We start from the raw sequence: 15,452 nt of genomic DNA on the forward strand, positions 1-15,452 counted from the left end.
ATGGAGATAGAGACAGAGACCCTCACTGGAACACTGGACTGAGCTCCCAAAGTCCCAATGAGGAACAGAAGGAGGGAGAAGATAAGCAAGGAAGTCAGGACCAAGAGGGGTGCACCCACCCACGGAGACAGTGGGGCTGATCTATTGGGAGCTCACCAAGGCCGGCTGAATTGTGACTAAAAAAGCAGGGGATAAATCCGGACTCTCTGAATATGGCGGACAATGAGGGTTGCTGAGAAGCCAACTACATGGCACTGTAGCTCCAGTTTTAGGGAGTCCCAAGCACACACGTGGTGCCCATACACATAACCTGTCCAAACACACAAAAATAAAATAATTAAATAACTAATAAAAAGCCAATGACACTTGAGAAAATATATTGCATTTGAACTTTTTTAAACAGCACTGTGAGCCACCCTACTGGAAAATAAGCTCAGTAGATCACAGAGTCACCTTCCATGAATCGCAGTTTTTTAAATGGCAATAAACAATTATTGCTGTATTTTAAAATTCTTTTGAGCTTGTTGTGGTGCTTTAGTGCTTTAGAGACTGGGGCAAGAGGATTGTTCTGAGTTCAGGGGCAGCCTGGGCTACTGAGAGAGTTGTACCAACCAGCAAGACAGAAAGAGATTCTATCTCAAAAACAAACAAACAAACAAAACCAAAGTTGCTATCTTTCTGAGGAAGGCAGAGTGTATTTCCAAATGCCCTCAAGGGGAGGTGGGGTAGGCAGACTGTGTGTACAACCCACAATCCATCTCTGCTTCTGCTTCAACCCTGAACACACACAGCATCACCCAAGGAGGGTTCCGGCAAGAGAGGGGCTTCAGGGAATGGTGGTCAGGGACATCTTGGAAGTTTGGGTGAGGGAGTAGGGGAGACAAGGGGACACTTCTGCATGCAGGCCAAGAAGTAGGAAAACGCTTCAGCTGATGCTCAGCCAGTATCTCGACTGCAAAGGCCCCACGGGAGTCATGAGCTGAAGTTTTGTACCGCAAACAAACCAATTTTTAAACCAAATTTCATTTACATGTTCTTGTTCATGTGAGTTAACCAATCTTCTCTCTCTCTCTTTCTCTCTCTTTCTATCTTTCTCTCTCTCTCTCTTTCTCTCTCTCTCGCTCCGTGTGTGTGTGTGTGTGTGTGTGTGTGTGTGTGTGTGTGATTTATTTTCCTGTTTTCATTGGCTTTGAGTTTGTAGTTGTATACCTGTATAAAGAAGTGTGTTCTGAAGATTAACTCCGATTGGTCTAAATTTCCGTTTATTTTCTAATAAGTGAAATAAGGAACACATACGGCATACAATATGTTTCTAAACACCCGAGGAGTGAGAACTGTCCGTTCACAGCATTTATGTTTCCTGTCTCTCACTGTGCAGGTGACAACTCCCGAAAGTTCTTTTCCTCGTTGCCTTGTGGTGGACTTGGGGTAAGTAGAAATTTGTTTACTGCTTTTAAGTTGCACAGTCTTACAGAAACTCTTCCTTGATTTCCAAGGGTTGCCTTGCAGAAAGGGCTGAGTGTGACCTGCTCAGCTTGTTGCAAAATCTGGAGCTTCCTGTTCCAAACAGATTTATGGGTTTTGAGATGATGACTTACACCGAATGCAAGGGCCTATCCGTTCACGCTGTGTGATAAGGCACGCACTCCTGGAGACGGCTTTGTTAGACTTTCCTGTGGCAGAAGAACTTTCCCAGGAACGATTTCTAAGTGACTGTGTTCACAACGCCCCTTTCTCTATATTCCACCAGCTGTGCGCATGCATTACAATGCCACGGACTATGCAAAGCGCTTTGCACCGTGGGGCACATTGTGAGCCCCTTGAGGTTGATTTTTTTTTCTTCTTCTTCAATAATTATCAAAGACTTTTGACCCAGTATATTTATACCACATTTCAAGTAAAGATTTGTTCAGATTCAGCAACATATGAAGAGAAATGTCTCCATTTTTGTGGATGATGAGAACAAACCCTATAGCCTGCAATCTATTTAGAGTTAATCCTTACCAGTAACAAACCTTCATTCTCTAACAGAAAGTGACCAGTCATGTGGGGTGGTCTATCTCTCAGAAAGTGTCCAGTCATGTTGGTACAGCTTACCTCTAGGTCAGCTTCCCAGGGACTTGGGCATTTAAATCAAGTACAATTTTGCAGCACACAACGCCCGTCTGTGCTCTATGCGCTACCATATAGTTCATGATCTTCCAAGCTTCGGGCAAGTGGCTGGAGGTTGAAACACACAAAGACACACAGACAGAGAGACAGAGACACAGACCTCTAGGCACTGGTAAGAAGCCTTTTATTGAATAGCACCATGGAGGCTTAGATACCGAACACAGTCAGGCTGGCCAACAGGTGAAAACCTTATCCTCTGATCCTCAAGGCAAGGCAACACGTGCTATTGAAGCAGAGCTGGTAAACAACTTTGACACAGCTTTCAGTAATTCAAATCAGAAGGAAAGTACAGATCTCTAGCAGGGAAGAGCAGCTGAGGGCCAGGACTCCAAATGGTCCCAACACAATTTATAGAATTTGAACAGAGAGAACAAAAATCATGTTTTTGATAATTCTTTGCTAAGCCTTATACAGAAAATTTCCATAGACTTCTGTTCATCTCATCATTTTAATGTTGCCTAATCTAGGAATCTCTTCCTGTTCCCTAATCTTGCCTCTCCGGAAATAAAACACCACACTAATCAATATCTACTTGGACTGGACAGTTTATCACAATTGTTTCAAATCCCACAGCCAGTGGTGAAGGGCTAGAAGGACCGATGGGCACACTCACAGGTAGACGCTGTGAAGCAGCCTTTCCCCGGGCTTCACCATCTGCAGAGCCGCTGGCTCTGTCCTCATCCCTCCAGCCTCACGGTGCCTGGGGTGGCCTCCTTCGTAGCCGCTCACCACTGACTGTGGTTGTTTGAACCTTGACACAGAACAGTCACCATCCCACTCTAGAGCTGGCTAGTTGTAGCAAACCCTGCGAGCTTGCTGGATGCTTCTAAAAAGGCAGAGGATAAGTGACTTTTGAAATGGCTTTCATTGCCTTCGCCAGCATGTTCTAATATCACCAGCGACCATTCTAAGAGAAAGAGTGCTTACTTACAAGTGGGGCAAAGGACGACATGAGGCTATTTTCTGGGAACTGTGGTGGGAAGGATATCACAGCTAACTAAAGGGACGGTGGAAATCTGTTCCTGTATCTACACACATTATTTCCTGACACACAGCTGAGCTACCGAAGCCTCCGGGAGACCCCCCTCCAAAAGATAACCTGGGTTCCTGCGGTCCACCCTTCAGAGTGCCCCTACAAACCCTCACTAAACTCACGCCAAGTTAACTTAATCTTCAGCAAGAATGACTTTGGTAACCTCTGTAAAGTACCTGAAGAAAGAGTATTGACTGCTCCTGCTGACTCTGTGTGCCCAGCGTGAAGCACAGCAGGGACAAAGAACACAGTCTTATCTCAGACACAACCCTGATCAAAATGGCGGCAGTGCTGGGGGACAACGACAGTGTGGGCAGAGACAGGAAGAGACGTAGGTCAGGTGGCCTCACTACTCCTGGATGTGGTTGAGAAGGACTTGAGAGGGACACTGTGATTAGCAAATTTTATTCTGTCGTCTGGATAGGACTTGTTGAATCGTGTGTGTGTGTGTGTACATGCACGTATGTATGTGTGTGTACATACATGTATGTATGTGTGTACATAGATGTATGTATGTACGTGCATGCATGCATGTGTGTATGTGCGTGTACATACATGTATGCATGTGCAGATAGATGTGTGTGTGTGTACATGTATGTATGTATGTGTGTGTACATGCATGTATGCACACGTATAGCAAGAGCCACACTTTTAACTTGATGATGCTGTGGCAAAGTTTCGTGTGGTTCAATAGTTTCGTGTGTCTGTGCAGTTACATATTAATTTTGTCTGTTGTATATATATATATATGGGTTGGGGAGAACCCAAGACAAGATTGTGGAAGTCAGCAGCAACTCTGGGGATTTAACTCTCTCCTTTCACCATGAATTCTGGGGATTAAATTTAGGTCAGAAGCGCTTTTACCCACTGAGCTATCTTGGGTCTATAATTATTTTTATTAATTATTACTGTTATTTTAAAGAACCAAATCATATTCTTGACTATACCTAAGCTGTCTTGCTTCCTTGGGTCTTGAGTTTTGATACAACCCTAGGAAGAGCTCTGGGTCCTTTGGATTTGAACCGGCCTATATTGTCACCTCCAGAACAACCACAGATAAAGCGTATATAAGAGACATCCAACATGAACCTGGAGTAGCCCAGTTAGGAGTTAAGGATGCACCATGGAGGTTTGGAATCGTTTGGTAATCGCTTTTGTCTTAAAAACACTCCTCTGGTTCAAATTATCTAAGAGAGACCCATTGCTTTCAGTTCAGAAATACTCGGTGATTTCCTGGCCTGAATGTGAACTGTCATTGCTTTGAATCTAGAGCTTGATTCTCTCTGGGTTTAATGTGAAGCTACTGACTATGGATTAATTGGTTTTTGAGGAGATGACCTGGGACATTATGAAATCAGAAAACCTCTGCTTCTTGTTAGACTTCTCCCCTAGAATTGCTCACAGTAATTGGATTCTCGGTCAGGCAGCTCGCGGGCAAGCAGCATTGAGGATCCTTTAGGATATGCTCGCCAGAACAGGGTTTTGAGCGACGATGTTGGCTTTCCAATCTTCTTTGTGCTCGAGTCTCATTTTCTTTGTTACCAGGGCATGACTCATTTCTAATTATGAAGCAATGCCACTGCAAGAAAACCCACCATTTGAAAGATCGCGTTGCCAAATCTGAGCCTTGACCAACATGGAGTGAAACAGATTATCAGGAGACCCTGGGAACAATAGCCCGAGCGAGACCAGGCTTGTTCTCTCTCCTCAGGATACATCACTAAAAATAGTGATCATTTTCCTGGCCATCTGACCTATGGCTATGCGAAGAAATCTTGAAGTCATTTCTCAGCCTTATTTTACCCCTCTTCGCTTGATAGGGGAAAAAAAAAAACAAAACCGCAAACGCAAGGACGAGCAGGCTTTTATGATAATGTCGTCATCAGCTCCCGGCTTCAAACGCTTCTGTGGCTTTTGAGATGTCGTTTATAACTTGGAACTGAATCGACCCATAATTCCCCGGGTACACTTAGAGAAATTGATAACAGACTCTGCCCCTCTTTTATGGCTCAGAGGAGGCAACTCCAATCACATCACTATTGGCAGGCAATATTATTTTTTGACATGGTTGTAAAAGTATAAAGGGGCTCATGGCATTTGTTTAGATGAGGAATGGACTCTCAAGCTCTGCTGGGGTTTATGGGAGCCGATCAGTGAGAAGAAGAGGGAGTATGGTGTTTGCAAACAGGATATGATTTTATATAAGTTTGGGTTTCATGCTCTGTTCCCCGGGGAAAGCCCTGCAGACAGCAGAGAATTCCACTTTTATCCTCCAATAAACCAGCCCCCAGTGCCAAGATGTAGAAAAGAACATTGCTCACTGGGCAGCATTGGGCCTTGCTGGGAAGAGGAGGAACAAGTCCCTAGACCTTGAGAGGCACAGGCACAATGCGTGGACAAAATCCGCCTTATTTTTTTGTCTGTGTTCTATATGATGACACCAGGATCTCACACACTTAGAGGGCTTGTGGATGTCATTTTTATTTTGTTTTATTTATTTACTTAGGGGCAGGCAAATGGAAAAGAAATGATTGTGTGTGCTGGGGGATTGGTCAGTTAGCCTAAGGTCTCCTGCAGACACAATTATGTGCCCCTGTACAGGGGCAGATTGGGATGAAATCCTGTACGTTTGCTTTTTTTCCTCCTCTCAGAGCCGGTCTTCTTTCCCATATGCAAATTTACATATACGTGTATTTGCATATATATGACCACCTCCATTACCAACATGCAGAAACTAATGACATTGGACATTTGCACCATCTGGATAGCTTTATTGTTTCTACTGTGCACACTGCAGTGGTACCTCACTACCTTAAGTACCCTAAATAGCTGTGACCAAGTTCCATGGCAAAGCCTCTGACAGGTTGCTCTGAATTTCCCTTTCTGTTACATAATACTAGAGAATGATTTAGTACCAAATGTACCAAACATACCATTAAGTCCAATACAATGAATGGTTCATTGGGATTTATCTGTTATTTAGAATTGTCCTTCTTCAAAACATTACTAATGATTTAGAAGTATAACCTGTGCTGTCAGGCGGTGACTGCAAGGAGGGAAGAGGTCCAGGATTGCAAAGACTGACTTCCTCGGGCCCGGGGATGGCCTGGTTTGGTCGGATGCACTGTGGGGGTACAAGCGAGTAGATTTCCACAGCAGAGAAGAAGGATGGTGTAGGGTTGCACAGTCGTGAGCAGATCCCCGAGAACACTGAGTACTGTGCCATGGATGTTTGTGGGAGTCGTGTAGAACGAATCTGTCTGAATGCGAGAGTTGGGGAGGCAGCCTGGCATAACTGTCCTGGTCTTAATGCCCCTCTGTACTACTGACCGTTGCACCAAACTGATGCCACTGGGAGAGAATTTCCACTCTCCCGATCCGCTAGAGCAGTTTGTGTTGAAGCATGCCAGACATCTGGGTGTTCCTTAGGTTATGATATTGACAGAGGAACCTCTTTTATTTTTTTTAATCAAATCTCATCTTGTGCTGTTCCACACCAGTAACCTCCGCAGGCACAATGCCTTTTATGACATCAGCAGAAAGAGAGTGCTCTCACGCGGAGAAATCAAGATAGTGTTTATTCCCCTTATACTCACGTGCAGCTCAAAGGTGTTTGTAGTCAGCGCCAGAGCTGAGTGTAACTATGCATGCTCTCCCCACCCTGGATCACAATAGCATCAGGACCATCCCCTCAGCACAGAAGATTCGCCATGGTTTCTCATGTCTCCTTTCCTTGTCCTCAGCCTAGTGGTATTTCATTAGTTTTAAACTTGGTACAAATGACACTAGGAGGATACCCACAACACCTGGAAAAAGTCAGATTGATAAAACTGTCCTACTGAAATCGTTTAGGTTTATTTCATGTTGTGAATTCTATTCAAAACTCATGTTGCCCTTGACTTAAAAAATGTAGCAAGAATTATTTTTCAGGAAGTTTCTAGTATTATATAGATTATGCTAATTGTATATCCTCAGTTGTATAATAGCGGTGGAGTATTGACGACAACATATTGGTACTCAGTGTTTACTGTAAATGCTGGCATTTTTTAAATATTGAGAGCACAGAAAGCTTAGCTGTGGACTCTGTGGTTGCTGCAGATAAATTAATGGGATGAGTTTGAGCTTTTATATAAAGTGACACACACACAGAGTGAGCTGCTGGAGAGATGGCTCTGTAGGTAAGGACAGGGACTTCCATCTAGAATGTGTGTTTGTGTCCCAGCGTCCACCTGGTGGCTCACAAATGTGTGTAACTCCACCCAGCATGTCTGATGAATGCGTGTGGCGCACTTATGTACACGCTGGCAAAACATTCATACACATTTAATTAATTAATTAATTAAAAGCCATATGTGGTATTATGAAATAAAAACCCAGAAAATTGAAACATACTGATTAGATTTAAACATATAAACATCTGATTGTCACTTCTAACTCTTAAGAAAAAAATATAAGGCCAAGTGAAAGTTAAGGGCAAATAAAGGAAATGGAACTATCCAGATATAAATAAACAATCTTCTGACAGCTTGCTGTGTGGTAAACTGAGTCCCAGCTCAGCATTTTCATTTGGATATGACAATATCAAACTCACAAGGTTTTTATTTTGTTTTTGTTGTTTGTTTTGTTTTGTTTTTGTTATACTTCGATCTCCAAGGATTTCAGTGTCAGAAACCCAGCCTCATAACAAACTAAACCCCAGTACACAATAGTGATGTTCCATTATTCGGACTGCCTGTGACTACAACCATACCACCCCTAACACATCTGACCTTGTCTACTTTGTCTGCTTTGTCTCTATTAACAAAGTTTCTGTTTTAGTTAACATAAAATGGGATGTTTCTTCTGTTCGAATCTAAAACTAAAATGAAAAACAATCCCAATGCAACTTAAACACTAGTGAGGGAGAGAAACAATGGATATTTATCAGTTGAAGTGTGCATGTGTGTATTGTGCGTGTGTTGTGTGAGTATGTGAGTGTGTTGTGTGAGTATGTGAGTGTGTTGTGAGTGTGTGTATATGTGTGTGTGTTGTGTGAGGGTGTAAATGTGTATGTGTTTTGTGTTAGTGTGTGTATATGTATTTATATATTGTGTTTATGTGTGTATAGTGTGCAGATGTATCTGTGTGTGACTGTGTGTATGATTTTTGTGTGAGTGTGTGTGTGTGTCTGTGTGTATGTGCTTGTATATGTGTATCTCTGTGTGAGTCTGTGTGTGCGAATATGTGTTTGTGAAGACTGTTATAGGGAAAAGTAAACAAACATGGTGTTGAGTCTTGCATGGTTGGAATACTGAGCTGGAGAATAGGGGGAAAGTGCTACTTTTTCACAATTAGAATAGGAAAAGTAAGAATTGGATTGAGAACCCCAGAATTTTAGTGACTGGCTCGAAGAGGAGTGTTATAGGAAGGCTGCTTGTTAGTTCCCGACTGCTCAGCCCTGAAATAATCACACATATTATTTAAATTACTGCTGGGCCCGTTAGCTCTAGCTTCTTTTTGGCTAACTCTTCCATATTAATTTAACTCATCTCATTAGTCTGTGTATCACCATGTGGCTGTGGCTTACCGGGTAAAGTTCCATCAGGCATCTGTCTCCGGTGGGGGCTACAGGACTTCTTTCCAGCTCCACCTCCACCTCCTTTCTCTGAGCATTCAGTTTAGTTTTCCCTGCCTAGCTCTGTTCCCCCATAGCTCTGCTATAGGCCCAAAGCAGTTCCTATATTAACCAATGATATTCACAGCATACAGACAGGAATCCCACATCAGAGGTACAGAAAATAGAGACCTCTATGGAGATAGTATAGAAGCAGTGAGAACTCAGAAGGTCGAAAAAGAGCCACAACTACCAGACATCTGGGAGAGCTAGCCCATCCTCACTGTGAAGTCATGGATAACAGTAGGAGAGTTGTTTTGTCCAGAACCCAGAGTAGGTGGACTTCCTTTTAATTTCTGGATTTTGGTGCAGTAGGCCAGTATGGAGGAGTGATGAGCACACCTTGAAATCCTAAGATTTCCAAAGATCTAGCCAGGAATGACAGGAAGAGCCTAGGTGCAAACACACTTATCTAGACATTCAAAGGTCTAGGACTTACATGTGGTCTGTGTGAGTGACACCGATGCCTGAGACTGTGTGTTGGGGTTCCCAGTCTCTGGGGCTATTATTTCTATATACTTTATTATTTAAATTGTCAAGCTAAAGTTATGCACCATCCTCTAGCATCTGCCCATTTTCAAGTCTGATGCAAATTTCATGACATTTGCATGTAGCACATCTGCATGTTGACAGAGGTTTCTGTCTGCCTGGTCCCGCAGTCATTCAGGCCCAAATAAACACACAGAGGCCTATATTAATTATAAACTGATTGGCCTATTAGCTCAGGCTTTTTATTAACTCTTATAACTTATATTAGCCCATAATTCTTGTCTGTGTTAGCCACGTGGCTTGGTGCCTTTTTTTGGCAAGGCAGTCACATCTTGCTTGCTCTGTGTCTGGCTTCCTCTCTGTCTGGGTGATGACTGCAGACTGAAACTTCCCTCCTCCCAGAATTCTCATTGCTCCACCTCTACTTCCTGCCTGGTTATCCTGCCTATACTTCCTGCCTGGCTACTGGCCAATCAGCATTTTATTAAACAAGTACAAGAAACAAATCTTTACAGGGTAAAACCATTGTCCCATAGAGGATGTACATGTGTTTTTGTGGCTTCTTAGCTGGCATTTTTGTTATGACATATTTATCTATGTCTGTTTCCTCCTTGTTTATATCTGAGCTGCAAGAGCGAGGAGAACAAACATACAAGTAGGTTTCATTAGGTTACTATATGGGCCAATAAATACCATCTCATGACCCTCCCCCCTTAATTCTCAACATGGGTTTCTCTGTGTAGCTTTGGAACCTGTCCTGGAACTTGCTCTGTAGATCAGGCTGTCCTCGGAATCACAAAGATGCCCTGTCTCTGTCTCTGGAGTGCTGGGATTAAAGGCATGCACCACCACCGCCTATCCAACATCTGAGTTTTTAAAGATTTATTTTTATGTGTGAATGCCTGTATGCATGTATATTCACCCCATGCATGATTGGCGCTGTGGAGGACAGAAGAGGATGTAGGATCACCTGAGGCTGGAGTTACAGGTATTTATGAGCAACACAAAATGAGTGCTGGAAACTGGGGTTCTCTGCAAGGGCAGCAGGTACTCTTAACTACTGAGCCATCTGTCCAGCTCCTGACTTCCCATTTTTATTTTATGACTTCTAATTTTGATTCGTAGGAACATGTTCCACGGAACACAAGTGATGATATCTGCATTTTAGGAATACTTTTTGCTGTCATATGCCAGTCTTTACCCTCAGCGTATTCTGTGTTGAGACATTATCAGTATATTTTTGGACTGAGTCGTTTGGAATTGTGCCCAGAAGACTGATTTTGGTGCTGATATTATCCATCAAGAATGGGACAGAGAAGATGTTTTCAAGGAAGTGACTCCACAGAGAAGCTGATGAAACATGACACATTAGTGTTGGGAAAATTGGGGTGGCTCACAGCGTCACAGAAGAAAATGGCAATTACGTAGGCAAGCGTCCAATGACAATCCACGTCAGTCTTCTCAGTCTGCACAAGAGGCCCAGGCATCTCGTTCCTAAGGATGCCACAAAGACTTTGTATTCTATAGAAGAGAAACTGCTGTTCAGAGAGGCCAATCCCTGAGTCACACGAATAGGGGTTATTGGGATAGAGGTGGGCTGACCTCTTAGCTCTCAACCCCAGTACTGGGATTTAACCTCATATAACTGTCACTAGTCCTGTCTGGAACAAAAACACCCCAACCACAAGGAAAAAAAATATAATTTCTTCCTTTACCAAAAGCGTTTTCTTTTTTTTATTAAAACTCCTATGAAGGGTTAAATCTAGTTCCTATGGGTTAGGGTTAAAAAGAATTTCATGTCAGTAGAAAGTATGTCTCTGGGAAATCTACGCATTGGACCAAACCACTGAAATAATGCAGAGGAAATCTCATTCCACACAGCTACTGAGGCAGCTTCATTTTATTAAGCTGCTCTCTGTAGAAACAGGGCTATAACATTTGCCATCTGATGAATACGGGACTAGCGTATTATGAAGTACTCCTTACATGGTATATACTTCAGATGAAATGAAGCTCTAAGTAAATCATAGAACGGTGTTTCTTGACTCCATGTCTAACTCAGCTTTAAGAGGACGGATGAGTGCTCACTGAAACTATGTGTAGCAACAGCAGGATGCTCAGATGGCTGGCCTGGCCCTTTTAACCTACAGAATCCGTATACTATTTGACACACTCATGAGTGCATCAGTATCTTTAAGTAAGCATCCTTTAAGTGTCAAGATGCAGCCCCACTGCTAAAGCAAACGCACTCTGTCCTTTATTTCTGGCAACTAAAGAGCAAAGGGATACTTTGCTGAAGAGGATGAGTAACTAGAATTCACACCTGTGGTATCCGTGAAGCTTCCAGAAAGCAGTTGGTCATACTGGGAATGGTTGTGGTTGCGTGTGAAGGCTGTCAGCATCCCCCTTGACTCCTGGTGGTGACACGAAGTTCACGACTTCTTTCCATATGGAATATCAGTCACAGTGTTCATTCATCATATCCATGCTTTTACCGGGAACCTGAGGTCTTCCCCATAACCACTCTGTTTATTTTTCATCTCACCATGACTAAAGAAGCTAAGGTGTGGGCATTACAGCCTACAAGTGATCCCACGGGAGCAGGCTGTCAGTCATGTCTCCTCCTAGAGGTGAGGAGAAGAGAGAACGTATGTGGGTTTGTCTGCCCATTGTCATCACGAATCCATCTCAGCTCCAATTCAAGAGTCTTGGGGTGGCATGATTACGTACACGTCTGTTTTGTATCATGTGAGAAGCAAGCATACACATCATTACAGGTTGTAGAGATGACGGAGGAAGAGCACAACACGGAACATGAGAATTATGAGTCCCAGCACCATCCCACAGGAGGAAATAAATGACAGTCACTTTGAATCAGAGGTCTCATGGGGTTTTAGAGAATGGCAAAGTCACTGCAGAATGGTTCCTGAATAGTTTGATGATGATGTTAAGATGTCTTCTTTCAATCTGAGATTCTAAAAAGTTGGCCATACAAAGCCTCTGCCAATTATTGATCCAAGTTTCAGTTTCTGCATCTACCCAATAGAATTCAAGAAGCCTCCCTTATTACACGAACCTCCCTGAGGGTCAAATGTGATGATGTATGTCAGTATACCTCCGCCCCATCCCCATGAAATAGTCCAGTGGCTTTGGGGAGCAAACGCATGTGTGTGCCCTGGGAAAGCCGACTTGTACCCTTGAGATCTGACGTGATTGCTGAAACAGCAGATGATCTGCCGCGAAAACCATGACACCATAGGATGCTAATCCAGGGCCATAACTGGTAGGCTTTACTTTCAGAAATGCCAGTGAGGATACAGAAGCACAGGGGCGTTGATTTACTAATTACTAAACTTGGACCCAAAGCCCTGATTGCCAGTACTTCATCTCTAACTTCACAGTGAGGACCGGGTGAGACCAGATAGTCTGGACGTCTCACAATGTGTACGGGTAATGTCTGCGCTACCCAAGCAGGGTCCCTGCCCAGAGTGTCAGGATTCTGAGGAGTAGCTGCACACCGTTTAACTTCTCTAGGCCTAGATTCTTTGCCGACGATGTCAAGAGAGAGGCGAACAGTTATCTTCCCTGGGTATCACACAGGGAGTGGCCATTGCCCACATTTGAAACTAAGGTTTTATAAAGATTCTTTTGTTTCTTCTTCAGAGGTCGGTTAGCAGACTCCCACTATCTCATAACTAGGGACTTAGTTGTCTTGTGCTCTAGACAATCTGTCTCCTTTTGGACAATAGATACTGGAGAGAGAAATTTCTAAGGAAGTCAAGGAAGTCCATGGCCATAAAATGTCCAGATATGTGGGCACTGTAGGTGGTTTAGTGAAGACCCAATGTCACATGACGTATAAAGTGAAGACCAAAGCATGGGCAAGTGAGAGTTGAAGTCCTGGACTATACTAACTGCAGAAGAGAGGGAAGCTCTTCATTAAATCACGAACATATTATAGGACCTGAATGGGCAGCAGGGGAGGAGACCTTTAATAATACATTGTAGGTTCTTAGCTGCAGTGAAATCCTGACCATAGAAGTGTGAGCATAAGATCACTGCTCACATCCATCAGTTCATTATCTTAGCAGAACTGAGAGAATCTCTCTTATGTGTCTCATCCTTGAGATGTGGTTAGAAGCCAACCACCGTCCCAGGCTTAGGACATTTTCCATCAGCGTCATGGTGAATTATTAATAGTGATGTTATACAGCAAACATGTATAGACCAGACGTGAAGTTCACCTTCCTGTTAGTCCAGCTAATGTTGCCAAAACAAAATACTAGCGACTGGGCAACTTAAGCAGAAAGCTATTTCTTCATAGTACTGGTGGAGAGAAATCCAAGATCGGAGTGTGGGCACATCTGGCTTTTCAAAGGCTCCTGCCCACCTTGCGTTTGCAGGTAACAGCCTTGCACCTCTCCTGGTCTTCCGATTGTTCATATGTATGCTTCCTGCATCTCTTTCCTTATAAAGAAATCCATCACTTTGCAATACACTCTTATAATACATCCAACCTTATGGAACTTTGAAAGACCTTGTCTCCAAATGTGTACACAATAAGGACTTTAATGTCAGGGAGGAGGTCACGATTCAGCCAATATGATTGATGACCAAGGCAGACTTAGGTACAATCCCAGCTATTTATTAACTATTTATGTTCAAGTTGCCTAAATTCTCTAAGGTTCAGCTTCTCCTCTTCCAGCAGAAACTAGTCACGCACCTCAGTGTTAAAACAGGTAAAGCACACACGCAGGGGGTGCTGCCATATTACCATGGACGTGTGAGATGCTGCCGAATCTATTTATGGGATGATCCATCTGACAAACCTACGTCCACTGAATCTGCTAAGAAGTTAGATTTTCCTTTCTGTGGACTCCCTACTCCCACCCCTTCTGTGTCCATGGCCTGAAACAAAGGATTAGGATTTCTGGATCTAACTCTAAGAGTGATGGGTTCAGAATAGAAAAATATTAATATTCTCAAATACCCTTTAAATTAAGCAAAATAATATTTTAACAAAAAGAAAAAGAAATTTGACTTGTAGCTCTTAGCTTTCTCAGCAAATAGGGCTTAAAACAGAATAAGCTAGTCAAAAAATTTAAAAAACAGTATTTTATATGTTAAACAAAGTAAGAATTATTTTAACAATCTGAAAACACTGGATTTGTTTTCTATGTTACCAAACCAGAATGCTCCATGCAGAAACAGTTGAGTCACAGTAGACTGCTGCCTTAAAATAAACGCATTACCTGGGAGAATGCAAAGTTCAAAATGCCCTTAATTACATTTGCCATTAACGATTCTATAGCATGCTTCCAAAGGCAGAGTCTGCGCCTTGATGAAAAGCCTCTGCTTCGTTGTTGAGTCTGGTGTCTGTCAGGGGTCTCCAAGGGCATCTGATCATTATTTAAGCTTAAACTCAATTATTCAGGCATGCCCACGACCCTAGGAGCCCAGCACAATAATATCAAATGCTCACAAAACTGCTTAGTGCCAGGAGAGGGGCTTCAGTGCCCAGCTTGCAGGGTGAAATGTTCAAGACATCGGAGCAGCCATCATGTGCTACAGGCCCACCTCATAGGAAACCCATTTTCTTAATGGGCACAGTAGTATTATATTTAGCTCTGGAACTATTTCCAAAAGAAATCAACCGGCCGCGTTCAGATCCTACAAAGGAGACGGTGCCTAAATTCCTTTTCCTCTAAGTCATTCCCTCTCCAGTTTAAATACCATCACATCCATTCAGGACAGGTAGCTTAATCTCTATCACGTGCAGCTTTGCAGGCCATTAGCTTTGTTTCCAGTGCCAGTGACGGAGCACTGCTCCATGTGCTTGGAAAGCCTGCAAAGGCCCACATTCATTCAGGAAACTCCGGCTGAACTAGATCCATATGTTGCTTAAACATGGAGCTCGCTGATTGGAGGGAGTTTCTGGCTTCCAGCATCATCACAGATGATTCTTGTCCTTTGATGTGCTGCTGAATAGAAAGTAATGTTAGGACCAGACCCCCAGCTTCCCTTCTCTTCCTCCTCTGTCTCTGTCTCTCTCTGTCTCTCTCTGTCTCTCTCTCTCTGTCTCTCTGTCTCTCTCTGTCTCTCTCT

General features: G+C 43.2%; 1 protein-coding gene across 1 annotated transcript in view; it reads left to right on the forward strand.

Annotated features, from left to right (window-relative positions):
• The window catches only part of Hdac9 (histone deacetylase 9), a 674,620-nt gene that overhangs the window by 617,976 nt on the left and 41,192 nt on the right, over positions 1 to 15,452 (forward strand). The window contains exon 17 of the mRNA XM_026782512.1: positions 1,379 to 1,428. Coding sequence (XP_026638313.1) covers positions 1,379 to 1,428 — 50 coding nt within the window. The remainder of the gene's footprint in view (positions 1 to 1,378; positions 1,429 to 15,452) is intronic.

This window comes from Microtus ochrogaster, chromosome 1 (genome assembly GCF_000317375.1).
Source record: "Microtus ochrogaster isolate Prairie Vole_2 chromosome 1, MicOch1.0, whole genome shotgun sequence".
Lineage (NCBI taxonomy): Eukaryota > Metazoa > Chordata > Mammalia > Rodentia > Cricetidae > Microtus > Microtus ochrogaster.